The sequence below is a fragment of the Myotis myotis genome, unplaced genomic scaffold (genome assembly GCF_014108235.1).
Source record: "Myotis myotis isolate mMyoMyo1 unplaced genomic scaffold, mMyoMyo1.p scaffold_m19_p_17, whole genome shotgun sequence".
Taxonomy (NCBI): domain Eukaryota; kingdom Metazoa; phylum Chordata; class Mammalia; order Chiroptera; family Vespertilionidae; genus Myotis; species Myotis myotis.
In genome coordinates, this window is record NW_023416321.1 from 22353108 (window position 1) to 22368796 (window position 15689).

General features: G+C 59.9%; 2 protein-coding genes across 5 annotated transcripts in view; one reads left to right on the top strand and one right to left on the bottom strand.

The window, feature by feature from the left end:
* Positions 1 to 4934: 4934 nt before the first annotated feature.
* On the bottom strand, positions 4935 to 14192 carry CA4 (carbonic anhydrase 4). Its single transcript, XM_036340289.1, has 8 exons — positions 14023 to 14192; positions 9012 to 9062; positions 8191 to 8346; positions 7403 to 7548; positions 7229 to 7312; positions 6896 to 6959; positions 6562 to 6728; positions 4935 to 5693 (listed from the first exon to the last, which is right to left on the bottom strand). Exons 1-8 carry the CDS (start codon positions 14078 to 14080, stop codon positions 5499 to 5501), a joined length of 921 nt encoding a protein of 306 aa, XP_036196182.1. The 5' UTR covers positions 14081 to 14192; the 3' UTR covers positions 4935 to 5498.
* The window catches only part of ZNHIT3 (zinc finger HIT-type containing 3), a 35920-nt gene continuing 34255 nt past the window's right edge, over positions 14025 to 15689 (top strand). For 3 of the 4 annotated variants that reach the window (XM_036340292.1, XM_036340293.1, XM_036340290.1), the window contains exons 1-2: positions 14025 to 14136; positions 14784 to 14860. The gene's annotated coding sequence lies outside the window, so the exon portion shown is untranslated. Of the gene's footprint in view, positions 14214 to 14783; positions 14861 to 15689 lie in introns of all 4 variants that reach the window. The other variant, XM_036340291.1, reaches the window with a different exon arrangement.

Genomic DNA, 15689 nt, shown 5'->3' on the forward strand with positions numbered 1-15689 from the left:
CTGGTCAATAAAACTCCTGCACGAGGAGCCTCCTCACTCCACCTGGGGCAGCAGCAGGGGCACCGGCTGAGGGGGCGTCCGCAAGAGGGGGCTGAGATGATGGGTGGGAGCTGGGCTGCCGGGCAGTGGTCCTGGCACTTCCAGCTCAGAGAGGCAAGAGGCAGGCAGAACCAGGGAGGTGAGGGCATGAGGGGGGGTTGGGGGGATAAGGACACATATGTAATACCTTAATCAATAAAGAAATATATATATATAATATATATATATTATATATATATATTATATATATATATATGGCAGGCAGAGACCCAGGGAGCAAGAATAAGAGATTTCCTTGGCAATGGCCTCTCCCAAGTTGTTGGAAAATGGTAGGAAATCTACAAGCAGAAGGCCTGCTCCAACACCCGCTCTGAGGTGTGCTGAGCTGACCGCCCCACAGGAATCACCCATTCCAGAAGGGAAAAACCCAGTGCCCAGTTTGCTATCAGTTCCTGGAAGGTGTGGTCAGCTGGAGGGAGAGGGGGATGGCCAAGAGGAGGAAGTGGTGCAGTCTTGGCCCTGCTTTTGTTCACCCTTCTCTCTTGGTCTATTTCCCTGAAGCAGGTGGGATAGGGGTAGGTCACCAAACCTAGCAAATACAATTACAGGACACCCAGTGGAATTTCGATTTCAGATAAACAAGTAATGTTTTAGTGTAAATGTGCGCCATGCAATTTTGGGGATATACTTACACTAAGAAAAAATGTGTTGTTCAGCCCCAGCCTATCCTGGGTCAGTTGGTTGAGTGTCATCCTGTGCACTGTAAGGTCAAGGTTAGATTCCCCGTCGGGGTGGGTCTGGGAGGCAACCAATCAATGTTTCTCACATCAATGCTTCTCTCTCTCTCTCTCTCCCTCTCCCTCTCTCTAAAATCAATAAAAACATATTTTTTGGGGAAAAATTGTTGTTTATCTGAAATTGAAGTTTTTCTGGTAACCCTAGGTGGGTGCAGACCATGTGCTAGGCAAGGGAAGGCTGCCGCAAAGGCAGACAGGACAGGCCCACCCGCAGCCAGCCAGGGGCAGAGCAGTGACAGAGAGGGGGACACATCAGAGGGCACAGGGGGAATCCTGGGAATCCTGCAGCAGCTGGGCAGGGGCAGGGAAGGGCTGGAGGAAAGGAGAAAGGCGGCGGGTCCCAGCCTAACAGTCCCCGCAACAGGAATGCAGAAAGGGCCCAGATTGTCTCAGCCCGACTCCAACCCTGACCCCACCCACCAAGACAGGGACTAGGGATGTGAGAGTGCAGAGCTGCCCTGGGCTCCTGTGCTGTCCTGGGCTCCTGTGCTGACAGGGACTATGGATGTGAGAGCTGAGCTGGGCCCCTCGGCTCCTGTGCTGTCCTGGGTGACCTTAGGCAACTCTGGCAAAGGTCAGGCTGGGAGGCCTGCTCAGTGGACCGTTCTGTGCATGGGGTTAGCGTGCTGGAGGGGAGTGTCTGAGAGGCGAGGTGGGCTCCACGAGGGTCTTGCAGTTTCTCATTTGCATAGGAGGACAGGCGTCTGCTACGCGCCTCAGAGGTGACCCAGTGTATCGCTCCTGGGAATGCCCACCTCCACCCACGGTTCCCGGCCATCCCTGAAAGGGGCCAGTTTCCCCCCATCTATAGGTCCTACCTATCCTTCAAAATGAATCGTAATGATAACTATAAATTATTGGACACATCCCGTTGGCCAGGCTTCTTGTTTCATCTTTACAGCAACATTATGAGGTAAACGCCATCATCGTCCCCACTTTACAGATGGGAAAACTGAGGCTCGGGTGAATTAAATTACCAAAGCACCTCCCTAGCTAGTCAGCAGTGGGCGAGGACTCAAACCCAGGTCTGTGGGCTCAGGGGCCCCTGCTCCAGGAGTGTCCGTGCCTCTCACACAGCCTGGATTTCAAAGACCTGGTAGCGCCGTGCCCGTGTCTGCCCTTTGGTCAGGACTCTTGGAGGAAGGGCACAGGTCGGGATTTCCCCCCCTGAATCCTCAGTCCCCGGTACAGAGGAAATAACAGTGTTTGTTGAAAGACTAAATCTTGTTCCAAAATGTACTCAGATCCCTTCCCTGTCCCCCATCCCTCTTCCTGTCCGCCCAGGCCTTGCAGAAGCCAGCACTTGGACTATGGAGAGCCTCCTGCGTGTCCGCTCTGAGCTGGGCCAGGCCGCTGAGGAAGGAACTAGCCTGTAACTCCCTCTGTCCTGTAGCCTCCCCCCCAAAGGAAGCCCCTCGCCAGGCAGGCGCCTGGGCCCCGGGACAAGTCCTTGGTCTCTAAAGGAGATAATGCCTTTGTCCCTTCTCGGATAAACAAACAGAGCCGGCTTGAAGTGTGTCCTGCAAGGTGCAGGAGCGGCGCCCCACCCATGGAGATAGGCCTGGCCTTCCTCCCAAGGTCACGGGCAGCTAGGCCCCGCGCGGTGCAGAGGCCACGCTTAGCCCGTTCTGCAGGGAAGCCGTGCCTCCACGTTCAGGGTGGGACATGGCTCTGCAGACCCCACCGTGCCCCTGGGCCCTCTCTTTGAACAGGCCATTGGCTTCCCTACGTCTGCCCGCCCAGAGCCCACACATAAGCACAACGCCTCAGGGTCACGCCACATGGTACCAGTCACCGTGTGGTCTTGGCAGAGGCACCCCCTGGAGTTTGTGATTGCTGCTTTTACAGGTCCAGGTGTCTATGTGCACGCACCACCCTGCCACCCATGACCCTGCGCCCCTATACACCCTTATACTCTTGCCCCTCCTACACTCCTCCCTCCCACCCCTGCACAGTCAGATCTGAGCCACAGGAAGCAGGGCCAGCGAGTGTGCAAACCAAGAGCCAAGATTGGGGAAGTTTATTTTCCAAGAATCATCTAAACACACAGGGAGTATTTTCAGGCCCTGGCTCCCACCCAGATGCCAAATCTAAACAGGGGGTCAGAGGTCTGCCCGCTGGAGACACAGAGCAGCCAGTGGAGACAGGGTGGGACACGGCACTGCAGACCCCACCTGGCCCCTGGTCCAGAGGCCCGAATCCCTCAGATAACGGCCAAGGAGGGAGCTGGCATGGGAGCCAAGCGCGGGAAGAGAAGTGACTGAGGGTGGGCCGGGCCCTCTTTATGAACAAGGGGCTGCTGATGGCCCCCTATGATCACTGAGCGACTGTGGGAGCCAGAGGGGTCGGCGGAGGGTGGCGGGCAGCACTGGGGGAGGGATGTACTCAGAAGAGGGGGCTCTCAAGATCACACACGTGAGAGGGACTGCCCATCGGTCTCAGCCTCCGGGGCGCAGGAGCCAGTTCCAGGGGGTGGCTGCCCACCACTGGGTGACTGGCCAGGAGTGACCTTGCTGTGAGTGGTGTGCTGACGGCATCTGCTCCCGCCTCCAGGTTCGGGGAGGGCAGGTGGAATGCTGGGAGGAGGCCTGAACCCTGGGCCCCAGACAAGCTGTGCCCATTCTGGCCCCCACTGGCCAGGTTTATTATTGTTTATTATTGTGGGGTCAGGGGGATGGGGGAGGGCGGTGTGCCTTCTGCCCGGGGTTGGAGAGACCAAGTTTCCCCAGTCTCTTGCAAAGAGCTGGGACTTCCTGGTTCTGCTACCATGTTATTCACTGAATGTTGCCTTGAGGGCAGGGTCGGGATGGGAGGTGGGGTGTAGAAGGGGCAAAGGGGAGGTTCGGACTTCTGAGAGCCCTGAGCTGGAAGGGGAGGGGGGCGGGGTTGGTGTGCCACTTAGATCTTAGATCCCCTGCAGGCAGCCGTGGGAACCAAAGAGAACAGGTTCAGTGTCCACATACCCCCCGCTGACACAGGCTGCCTGCTGTTGCCATGGTGATGCAATGGCACTCTCCTCCCCGCCTGCCACCCACAGCTGTGTGGTCACCAGTGAAAGGAGGTGGGTGCTTATTCTTGGTCACGAAGAGGAAAAGGGAGGGGGAGCAGCCCTTTCTCCCTCTTCCCAGGCTTGGCTGGGGGTGGTCAGGGACTCTGCGGGGATCAGGGTCAGAGAGGGTTTGGAGGTCACCTCCTCCAACCAGCTCCCTCCCGCGACCCAGCTTCTTACTTCTCACTTCTCACACTGGGTAACGGGATCCCTGTGGGGAGCCCACCACCTCCAGACAGAGAGCCTGTTAGAGGTGTTCCCCACAGCACCCTGGCCCTGGCCCGGGGGTGGGGGTGGGGGGCCCGGGGGGCGGGGGGCAGAGGCCTCTTCACCCAGCAGGCCTGTTCTTGTCCCCTTCCCCTGGGTCTCAAGGCGCAAGCTCCTCCCAAACCCAGCCCTGCCCTGAATGATGAGGTCTGAGAGCCTGGGGCCCTCAAACCCTGGCTCTGGAGGCCCTCATTTCCTTCTCCCTTGGCTTTCCAGCCCCCCCCCTCCCCCCAGTCTCCCTCCCTCCGCGGGTCCCAGGGGGAAAAATCATTAGAGACGCACTGGAGGGGTGGGGAGAGTGGTGGTAGGGGCTTCACGGACAACTCCCGAGCGCAAGGTCAGGGACCCTTGGATTCACCTGTGACTCCCTCTCCTCTCCGTCCTTTCCTGACCCATCAGCTCCTGGGCTACTGCAGCACCCCCACCTGCACCCCGTGTGCCCCACCCTGCAGCCCCAGCTCCACAAAGCAAAGACCCTCTGGCAGCTCCCGGTCTCTCTTGCCCAACACCAGCATCCCTAAAACATCCTACTTTAAGGCCCCCCTACTTCGAGGCCCCCCCCCCCGACAGCCTCTCCCTCTTGCACACCGCCCCCCCCCCCCGGTCTCTTTTCTCCCCCCCCCCCCCTCCTCCTCCTCCTCCTCCTCCTCTGGCCTGAACACGGCGGGCTCCAGATGGCCTCCTCCCTGGCCTCCTTCAGGTCCCCCGGATGTCCCTCCCCATGAGGCCCTCCCTGCCCACCTTCCTGCCTGGCTTTCTCCACAGCATGCAGTGCCTTCTGAGACATCATACAATGTGTCTGTTTTATTGATGGGAACTCCAGGAGGGCAGGCCTTTTCGTCTGTCTCATTCCCTGCCACATCCCCAGTGTCCAGAACATAGACACTCAAGAAGTATTTCGGAAAATAAATGAACTCTTGTCGCCCACCGGGCCCAGCACAGAGGAGAGGGCGCTAGCACAGGGGAGAGGGCGCTAGCATAGGGGAGAGGGCGCTAGCACAGGGGAGAGGGTGCTGGCTGGGGTCTCCGTGGGCTCTGCGTGGCCTCGGTGCTTTCACTGTGCTGGAGCTCCCGGGTGCCTTCGCATCTCTCCACGTGGGGTGTAGACAGGGAGTTCACACCCACGTGGTCCCTGCTCCGAAGGCATCTCCGGGGAACAGGGGTAGGTTGAGGGGAACGGGGCAGGGGTAGTTGTGGGAGCTCAAAACAGACCTGAGAAAGGTTTCTCTAAAAATATATCTATATTTCTTTCAATCATCATCCAAGTCCAATCTGGGAAGCAGAGGAAGGGAGGCCCAAGCCCTCTGAGGGCAGAGGTCAGAGGTCAAGTGTCCCGAGGTGAGCCATCATCGAAGGAAGCCAGCCACCAGGCAGGTGAGTGTGGGGGCCAGCAGAGCGGGCAGCGGCAAGGGCAGCAGTCGGCCGGGGGCCTGGGACCTGAACACCGGGCGCTGCCCCCGGGGCTGCAGGGGCCTGACGTTGTCCGTCATCTTCTGTGTCTGCTCACTGTCATAGAACAGCTTCTCAGAGAATGCAAGGATCTGCAGAGGGACAGGGACAGGTGGGGCTGGTGTCCCTGCTGTGTGACCCCAGGCCGGTCGCCTTGCCCCTCTGAGCCCTACCTCTCAGGTTTCCATGTGGATAAGAATGAGACGTAAAGTGCTGGGCACTGGTGGCACTCAATTCCCACTAGCCTCCCTGAGCCGAGTGGACAGCTCTGAGGGCCCAGGATCACAACTACTGTTACCATAGAACGATGGTCCTGGGACTTGAGCATGCATGTCACCTGGGGGCTTACTGGACTGCCAGGCCGCACCCCCAGACTTTCTGCGTCAGTAAGGAGTGAGGCCTGAGAATTTGAATGTCCAGCAAGTCTCCAGATGATGTAGATGCCGTGGGCCCAGGGACCACTCTTTGAGAACCACTGTCTGGGAACAAAATACCAGGAGGGCAGGGACTGACTCACTGCTGTATCCCCAGAGGCTCGTGTGTTATAGGGGCTGGAGGACCGTCTGTGGAAGGAATGACCCGTTTTCCCACTGTGGCTACACCGACTCTCTCTCAGCTGCGCCTGACCGGCCGGGCCCTCCCACGCAGGCACCTCCCCCCAGGACACGAGTCCCCTGCCTTCAGCTGGCCGGCTCCCACCTCCTTTCCAGGGTGCAGCCTTAGAACCCTTTTTCTGACACCCCCGCCGCAGCCTCTCCCCTCCAGCCCTTACCCCAGAGATGGGATGGCTGGGACCTTTCTTGTCTGTCTCCAGCAGGGAGTGTCTGTGCATTCAACCAGCAGGCCCTCAGCTCCCTGGGGTGCCCCATCCCCGCCCAGGGGACCTCTGGGGGGATCCAGAGAAATCGTTTTGGGGAGCTGAGCACTGGAAGGCTGCGCCCTCAGCCGGGCCCTGTGTACCTGGTCCACGTGGAGTTGAATGGGCTCCGCAAACACAGTCCAGACAACCTTCTCATCGCAGCCCGGTGTGGTGAGCGAGCCCAGGTAGCGGTAGTAGTGCCTCAGTTTCTCCTGCTTAGGGAGCAGGTCAAACAGGCTGATGCTCTTCGTCATTGTGGTGCTCATCACTAGTGGGGTGGAGAAAGGGCGCTGTCAGTGGAGGGGAAAAGGGGGTTCTCGAGCCGCTGATCCCCCCTCACACACCTCCCTCTGAGAGCCCGGCCCCCCTTTGGAGGAACAAGTCCCCACCCCTCCCATCACCCCCAGGCTCCCCCTCCTGGACTTCCTGACTCACTGGGTTTGGGAATAGCAGACAAGGCCTCCACCAGCGGCTGGAAGCCCTCATTCTTGGATCCAGCCTGGAACAGGAGGGGAGGGAGCTTGAGAGGGGCTAGTGGGGAGCTGGTGGTGACCCCAATGTGTTCTCCTGGTCTGGGGGTAGGGAGGGCAGGCAGCTTCTGCATCTGAGACTCTGAGAGGCTCTGAGCTCCGCGCCACCCCCCACCCCCCGGGCCCCGGAGGGCGTACAAGTCACTGAGAAACAAGGGGCCTCCCCAGGCCCCTCCTGTTTGGCTCGAATCCCGGGTCTCTGGATCCTAAGAAGCAGCCCCTGGCGGACGGGCCCTACCTCCACCAGGAAGGCCAGCACTGCAATCTCGTCTTTGGGGTCCTGGGCCTCATTCTTGTTCTCTTTCTCATGGACTATGTGCATCTGGTGGGAGGTGAGAGAGAAGGAAAGGGAAACTGTGGGGGCTGGACCCCCTTCCCCAGCCAAGGCTCTACCCCAGGAGGGGTCACTCACCTCCATGGCAAAGCGATCACCATCCAGGCTGTGCTCTGAGCCTGCATCCAGCACCCTGGACCAGTGCAGGTGCAGCTGCTTGGCCCGGTATGGGGAGGCCAGGCCTCCTCCAGCAATTGTGGCCCCGTTCCCCAGCGACGCCATCACTGAAGGGCACAGGAGGGGCAGAGTCCTGTACTCACCTCCCCTAGCTTCTTCCAACCACTCTTCCCAGCTCCACCCAACCAAGACCTCAACTACGTCCCACCCTCTGTGGGCTTCAGGCTGGGACCCGGAGGGAGGGGACAGGATGGGTGGCACAGCCCTAGACGGTTCCCTGGCCCCCCTATCTGCCTCTCCCTCTGCACACCTCCCACTGCCCCAAACAGGAAACTCCGTGGGTCCCTCCCCTGCTCCAACCCCCCTCCGTGGTGGCCTGGCGTCCTCAGGGGACTAGCCACCCCCTCAGCCCTCGGTGACCTGCCCCCGGCCCCTCCCAGCCTCACTCTGTCCTCCATGCACACAGAGCCACGTGCAGCTCCCAGGCTGTTTCACATCCACACCTTTGCACATGGTGTTCCTTCATTCCCAGAACACCCCCGCCCCCAGCCCCAGACTGATGTGATGACGTATTGCAAATACTTCTTTCCAAAGCCTGTCCTGCCCCTTCCCTCTCCTCGCCCTCCCTCCGAGCTTCCAGCTTCTCCTCAGCAAAGTGGACCTGGGCCTGTGTGCCCGCCTCATCCTCAGGGAACCCAGGGGCCCCTGGACCAGTGCCCAGGCCTCCATCCTGTCCACCCGGGACCCACCTGAGTGCCCATTGTTTTGCAGAGTCCACTTCTGCTTCTTGTCATAGCCGGAGAAGGAGAAGGGTCCCAGGTTTTCATCCACCCGTGCCTTGGCGGTGACGATGTTGATGGGGGACTGGCGGTCCTTCTGGCATTGCCCACCCCACTGGTCCGGCGCTGAGCAGGGAGAGAAGGCGGGCTGAGTCGGGGTGCCTGGCGCCAGGCTGTGGCCTCCTCTGCTCCGTGGAGGTCGGGACCAAGCACCCAGCTCACGTGTGGCAAGGCCTCGGGGCGGGCAGTGATGTGGGACCGGGTGGGAACAGGGTGGCCAGTAGGTGGCTGTGAGGTCTGGGGGAGGGGACAGCCTCAGGCTGCTGGGCTGTGAGGGGAGAAATGTGGTGATAATCTGTGTGATGGAGTTCAAAGGGGGATGGGAGGGCTCTGGGCAGGTGAGGAGTGGGTCCCCTGGAAGGGCTGGAGGTGGGATGTGACCCAGGGAGGAGCCTGGTACCTGAACCCTGGTGACGGTGGGCAGCCCTGTCCACAGAGGCAGGACCAAAGCAGCGGCTGGAAGGCGGTCCGCGAGTTTGAGTAGAAAGTGCAAGTCTCTACTTTTACTCGAAAGAGTCAAACGTCTCTCCATCTGCTGCTGCCAATGACATCCCAGAGGACGCCCCCTCCGGATGACGGTGATGGGGGTGCCAGGGAAGGGCCCCCCGAGCTCAGGGGTGTATGCCCGCATGCATGTGTGCCTGTGTTCAGAGCTGATATGTGGCTGGTGGGGCACCCTTGTCCTTCGTCCTTCCCACCATCCTTGTGTCTCCAAGGCTCGCTGGACTTACCCACGCAGTTTTTGGAGTCCTTGGCTTGAACCGCGTAGCACCAGTGTGACTCTGGAGCAGAGAGAGGCAGGAGTGAGGCCTGTGAGCGTGTGTCTGTGCACCTGTGCAGCCATAGGCCCCTAGGAGCGCACGTGAACTGTGTGCACACAAGCCACACCAGGTGTGTGTGTGTGTGTGTGTGCGCGCGCGTGTGTGCGCGCGCGCGTGTGCACGCACAGTGGGTCAGAGGCTGCAAATCTCCCTGGAGTCAAAGCCCCCCTGGGGTTGGGGTGGCGGGTTCCTAGAAGAGGACACTTCGGAAGAAACTGTGGGTGGGCCTGGGGCAAGAGGCAGTGCAAGAACGTGACTAATCTGCTGGTCATCCGTCCCCAAGACACGGGTTCTGGGGTTCCCCTTTCTCAGGCAGGCAGGGCTCCAAGGCCCCCAGGTTTCTCATCAGCCTCCCCCTCCCTCCTCCAACCCAAACCTGGAAGGGAGGTGAGAGGGGAGGAGGGGGATTAGGACAACAGAGTCAGGTTCTGGCTGCCTTCCCAGAGTTGACCAATGTGGAGGCGATGCCTCCAGGAGATTAGGCTGGCCCCTCCCTCTTCTGTTAGTAAGACCCATTCTTGGCTAAACTTTCACAGCCCCACAGCAAGGAAGACAGCCAAGCCTGTACCCCTGTCCCACCACCCCACACTCCTGAGTTTTGGGACCAGACAGACTCAGGTTCTCATCCCGGCTCTGCCTCAGGCTGGTAGAACCAGCATCTCTGCAGAAAGGCTGCACCACAAACATGCCACACAAATGCAAGATGTTGACAAGAGGGGAGACTGTGCAGGGGCAGAGGGAGCACACGGGAGCCCTCTGCTTTCTGCTCAGTTTTCTGTAACCCTAAACCTGCTCTAATTAAAGTCTATCGATATATATTTTTTTAAAGGCTGGACCAGCAGGGTGGACAAAGCATTTGATCTGGAGCTGGAGCTGGAATTCTGGCTGAGGAGCTGTGGGTTTAGGAGCAAGTCACTTAATCTCTCTAAGCCTCAGTTTTATCATCTGTTAAGTGGAACACCACCACCCACCTCACTGGGCTGGGAGGAGGACTAAATGAGATGGCAGGCGTGTTGCAGGTAGCCTGGAACTCAGCCAAGTCCCTGTTGAGCCCTTCCCTTCCCTTGCCTCCCTCCCTCTGGCCTCTTATAAGTGCACAGATGGCAAAAGCCAAGTTGGAAAGAATTCAAGGATGAGGAAATTCCTAAGAAAAGCACGGCTTCCCACTCAGCCTGAGCTCAGTCCTCTGAACATCCCTCCATTCCCCCCACCTTCTTGCCTGGGCCGCCCCCCATCCAAACCCACCTTCTCTGGGGTCCCTGGAATGGAAACAGGTTGGGGAGAGAGCCAGGAGGAGGTCGGGGTCTCGCTAGGGAGTGGGAGGAAGAGTTTGAGGCCAGGAGTGAGCACTCACAGAAAGCTGGACACCCTCTTGCTCCAGGACCCTCAGAACCACTTTGGGTGTTCAAGTCCCCCAGCTCTGGATCAGCCCGCCTCCTTCCCAGGCCCTCTTGGAGGGGGCCAGGCCCCCTGCTGGGACAGCCGCTTCCAGAGAGGGACAGTCCCTGAGCATCTTTCCCTGGACAGGGCTCTGCTGCCCCTGGAGTTGCTGCCTCTGGAACCCCCATATGGGTCAACTCTGCAAGGGCGAGCGGCCACTCCCCATGCAGGCCCCTCTGTGGGTGGCAGAGCTCTGACGCTGGAGCGGACCCCTGGCTGCCTCTGGCTTAATCTCTCTCTGCGGGCGAGTTCACGGACTTCTGAGCCCTACGTTCTTCCTCAGGCAGGAGTGAGTGTCCCAGGAGAGGATGAGTGGGAGGCCACCTGCCCTGGTGAAGAGCTCCTTGTTACAATCCTCCTGTGTCTTCACCTCTCAGAGGTCCCGGAGGCAGAAGGGGCCTCCAAGGTCAAGTTGGACTGGAGGCTCATGGGAAAGCCACTCCAAGGGAAGTCTTCCTTAGACCAGAGTCCTGGAAGACAGCTGTGAAGGGCGGAACCCCCTCTGAGCCTCCCCAGGGCCTCTTTGGTTCAGGCTAAGCTTTCTTAGGAATTTGCTCTTTCCTGCCAGCTACGGCTCCTGCGTTTGTAATGGTAACCTCTGATCCACTGTCTTAATCATAGAAACTTTTGACCTGCTTGGATGAATGCTCTTGTAACTACCCTCTTCAGGAGGCTGGAGCCAGGAAAACACAATGTTGATGGGGCCAAGGCCAGGGGTCAGGTCTGTCTGTGGGCCGAGGGTAGAGAGCTGGCTTTTAGGCAAGAGGTGGCAGGTCGCACACCCGCTCAGGTTCCTGTATTTGTTCACCGTTCATGAGAGGGCTGCCTTTGCTGAGGGATACCCGCCTGTCTCGGCCCCCCCGCCCCCCGCCAAGAGGGCCCGGGAAGGAGGGGGGCTACCCACACCTAGGTCTTGGCTCCAAGCTCCAGGTTCCCCCTAGCCTACCTGCCCTAACCAGAAGCAGAGTGAGAGACTAACCACCATGCCAATCACCCAGCCACTGTCCCCGAGCCTTGACGTTCCACCCCTGACCCTCCTTCTGTAGAGACAACTGAAGAACCTCCCTCCGATGGACCTTGGACACCCCACCCTCCCACTCTGGGGGGAGGAAGGGATCCTGAAAACCAGCTCAGCGAAACCCAAATGTGTCCTGGGCAAAGTCTCCACAAGTCCTGGCCTGGAGGCTGAGACTGAGGGGCCCCCTATTCTCTCCCCTCCTCTCACGGCAGCAGATGCTCTGGGGACTCAGTGTGCAGCCAGGTCTTTCTCTGGCCTCAAGTTCCCTAAGGGATGAAATGGGTGCAGGAACACAGGGCCCAGGCCTTAAAAGGAGCACCGGTTGTGTGAGGGGGCAGCTGAGATGAGGCCCTGGTTGGCTGGCACAGGCCAGTGGTAGAGCCATCCTAGCCATCATGCACCACACTGAGCACATACACCCACTGGCTTATGGGGACCCTTAAAACCACACGTGAAGTTAATTACTATCCTGCTTTGTAAATGAGAAAACGGAGAGTGACTTACCCGAGGCCACATAGCCACAGAACACCCGAATTAATTGCAAAACCTTTCTTTCTACTGAGCCTGTCTGCTTAAGTAGGTTTCAAAGGTCCAACTCTAAATAATAATGTTCAGCCCTGGCTGGTTTGGCTCAGCGGACAGAGCGTCGGCCTGCGGACTGCAGGGTCCCAAGTTCGATTCCAGTCAAGGGCACATACCTGGGTTGTGGGCTCCATCCCTAGTGTGGGATGTGCAGGAGGCAGCCAATCAATGATTCTCTCTCTTCATTGATGTTTCTAACTCTCCCCTTCCCTTCATCTCTAAAATCAATAAAAAGAAATTAAAAAAATAAAATAAATAGAAATGTTCACGTCCTCCTGTGAAAGGGAGGAACACACTTACCCCTACCCTCCTGGGGTCTTTCGGCTGTGGGATCACCAGATAGACTTGAGACAGATTAACAAGGGAAAATGACCAAGTTTAATCTCGTTCGTATGTATGTGTGGGAACCCCACATGCATGAGCGGTTCCGAGAAAGGGAAAATGAGGTCCATATGGCATTCTGGGCTAAGGATGAGGAAAGGTGCCTTGGGGCTTCCGAGGGGAGGCAGTTCACACCCAAAACATAAGAGCAGATGCTCAGTAGTTAGAAGTCTGCCCTGCCTCATAGCTAAGTCATAAAAGGTCAGTTCTGGTAATGACTCTTCTGATTGGCAAGGCCCCAATTTAAAGTCTTCCAGGGAGTGGTAACAGTTTCTAGATTGCCTTCAGCTCAAGATAAGTCACAGGCCCAAGTGGCACATCGCGGGGAGTCCTGTTCTGAACCCTTTCACTGCCTTTTTTCTCTTTCCTCCTCTCCTGAGAGTCCCTGCAAGATGCCCCTCAACCCGGCCCTCCTCCCCCAGGCGGCCAGGCTGTCCTGCGCCCATCCCGCACCCGCTCCCCCTGTGCAGAGGCTCCCTCGCCCCCCACTCCGCGCTCCACGGGAGGGGCACCTGGCTTTGGAGAGGCGGTTTGGTCTTTGGAGAGGCGGTTTGGTTTTTGGAGAGGAGGTTTGGTCTTTGGAGAGGTTTGGTCTTTGGAGAGGCGGTTTGGTTTTTGGAGAGGAGGTTTGGTCTTTGGAGAGGTTTGGTCTTTGGAGAGGAGGTTTGGTCGGATGGGCACCCAGGACCATGGTTAACTTTAGGGGGAGCTGGGCCGGGGAAGCGCAATGGGGGCTTCGGGAAGGGGGTGGGCCCCGGGAGGCGTAGAAAAGGTGCTTCCCGGTCCCTGCGCCCCGCCGCTGGAAGCGCCTTCAGTTCCTTATCAAATATTAACACATTTCTCCTGCCGCCTCCCAACTAGGAGAATAATTAAGAGCTTGGCCTCACCATTAATCTTTAAACGAAAATCACCCCGGCCGGAAAGACCGGCTCAACCGGGGACCTCGGGTCTCCGGGTGTCCCCAGCCGGGCTCCGGACAAAAGCGCGGGGAGGCGGGGAGGCGCGGGAAGGGGGCAGCCCCCGGGGACGAGGAACTCAGGGTCGGGGGCGGGGGTGCCAAGGCCCCGCCACACCAATGTGTTGCCGTAGCTCCGGGCGGAGAGGAAGGGTCAGCCCCCCAGCCCCCAGCCCCGCGGGGCGCACAGCGACAAACGGGTCACCAGGAGCCGCCTGCGACGCCGGAAAGGGCGAGAAGCAGCGGCGCGCGTCAAGGCGGCGGGAGAAGCATCCTCCCCACAGCCCCGCGCGCTCCTCTCGCCCGGGGCCGCCGCGCACCCGCGGGCACACGCTTCCCCCGCACAGCACGTGGCCGTTCGTGTGCGCCCACGAGCTCGCTCACGCCCCGTCCGCCCGCAGTCGCCGTTCCCGGCGCACGCGCCGCCCGGGACGGACGCGCAACCGGCGCGCACCGGTGGCCGCGGGCGCGGCCTGGGCGGGGGCGCGGGGCTGGGGGCGCGGGCGGGCCACCCGAGGGGCAGGGGCCGGAGCCCAGGCGTTCACCTGCGCGGGCCAAGGGCCGGGAGGCGGCGAGGGCCAGGAGCGCCAGCAGCAGCCGCATCCTGCGCGGGAGCAAAGACGCCGCCGAGCCGGGGGTCGCACGCCGAGGAGGCCGCCGTGGGTGCTGCGGCCATAAGGGCCGGGGTTTTATAGCGGAGCCGCGACGGGAGGGAGCCCCGATCCACGGGACGCGGGTAGCGGCTCCTCCCCCTGGCGGGGCCTCACCTCCCCGTGTCCTGAAACCACCCACCCCCCACCCCCACCCCGCTGTACGCAAGAGGCACCCCCACCGATTCTGCGTCCTCTCCTCTCAGAGGAATACCCCCCAGCCCCCTACCCCCCCACCCCACCCCGTTCCACACCGTCCCTGGTTTGGGATCAGGGTAGCAGCATCGCAAGGTGCTTGAGCCACGCAAGGTGCCCGGATTCCTGACTTGGACCATTTTGGCGCGGCCCGGGAGCAGCGCTCTCGCCTCTGGAGAAGCCCGTGTGGACCTCGGGGTGTCTCTGGGGGCTTCAGAGGCCTCGGATGTCTCTGGGGGCTTCGGAGGCCTCGGGGTGTCTCTGGGGGCCTCGGGGACCTCGGGGGGCCTCGGGACGCCTAGGGTTGGGGCGGGCCGCGGAGGTAGCCTGGGAGGGAGGACAGAGTTGAGGATGCGCGTTGGTGTGCGCTGACTCCGGCGTCCCCACTCGGAGGGTTGCGTCTCTTTCCCAGGCAGTGGCCGCTGATCCTCTGTCCCATTTCGTTTTCTCTTTCCTCCCAGGCTGCTCCCTAAGAACTTAATTTCCAAGCAGAACAAAGACCCTTCTTTCAACAGAGTGAAGAGGCCCCTAAGTTACCGTGAGTGTCCATGTGATGCCCAGAGCAGGAGGAGGGCGGGGTGTGTGTGTGTGGGGGGGGGGGGGGGAATTGAGAAATGAATTGCAAAGGAGCTCCATGAGAGCGCAACCTGCGGGGTCAGGGCGGGCGGCCCGGGTCCTGTGGAGCCACCCGCCACCCCTGAGATGAGAGGGAAAGAAGAGATGGTGTCTGAATGGAGCCCTAGTTCTCTCTTGCGCCAGGATCTCCCAACGAATTTAGGGAGAGACGAGCTCCCTTGAGGGAAGCCTAGCCTTTGGGGCGATGGGGCATGTAATACAAGGTTTAACCAATAGCCTCAGCTCCACTACTCCCTCTCGTCTCGGGAGGGTGCGGAGCTGTGCGTCCCCGCGGCAACGCCTCTGGTCTCCTTCGCGGCTCTGACGGCTCTCCTCTCTCCTCCCCTCACTGCGCATGGGGTGCGGGCCTCCGTGGCAGTTTGGGAATCTCAGACTTGGGTGAGGAAGAGGGATGGGGAGCCAGGCAGTGGGCCGGGGCCCCCCTCCATCAACAGGAAGCCCCCATTTTCTGATCTAGGCCCTTTCCCTGCTGTTGTCAACTGCTCAGCCCCCACCAGCCTTTGAACCTAGGCTCGGGACCTCTGAAAAGGGATTGCCTCCCCAAGAATACCTGGGTAAAGGGGCTTCCTCCTTGGGTAGAGCTTCCCCCCGCCCCCCTCTCCTGGCCCAGGATCACTCAGCCCCAGGAGCACCTTTGATCTTACGGAGGCAGAGGGCCCCCCGTCAGGCTCCAGGCTGGGGGTGGGGGTGGGGGGACTATTGTCCTCACTGCTTTAGACTTGAATCGCCAG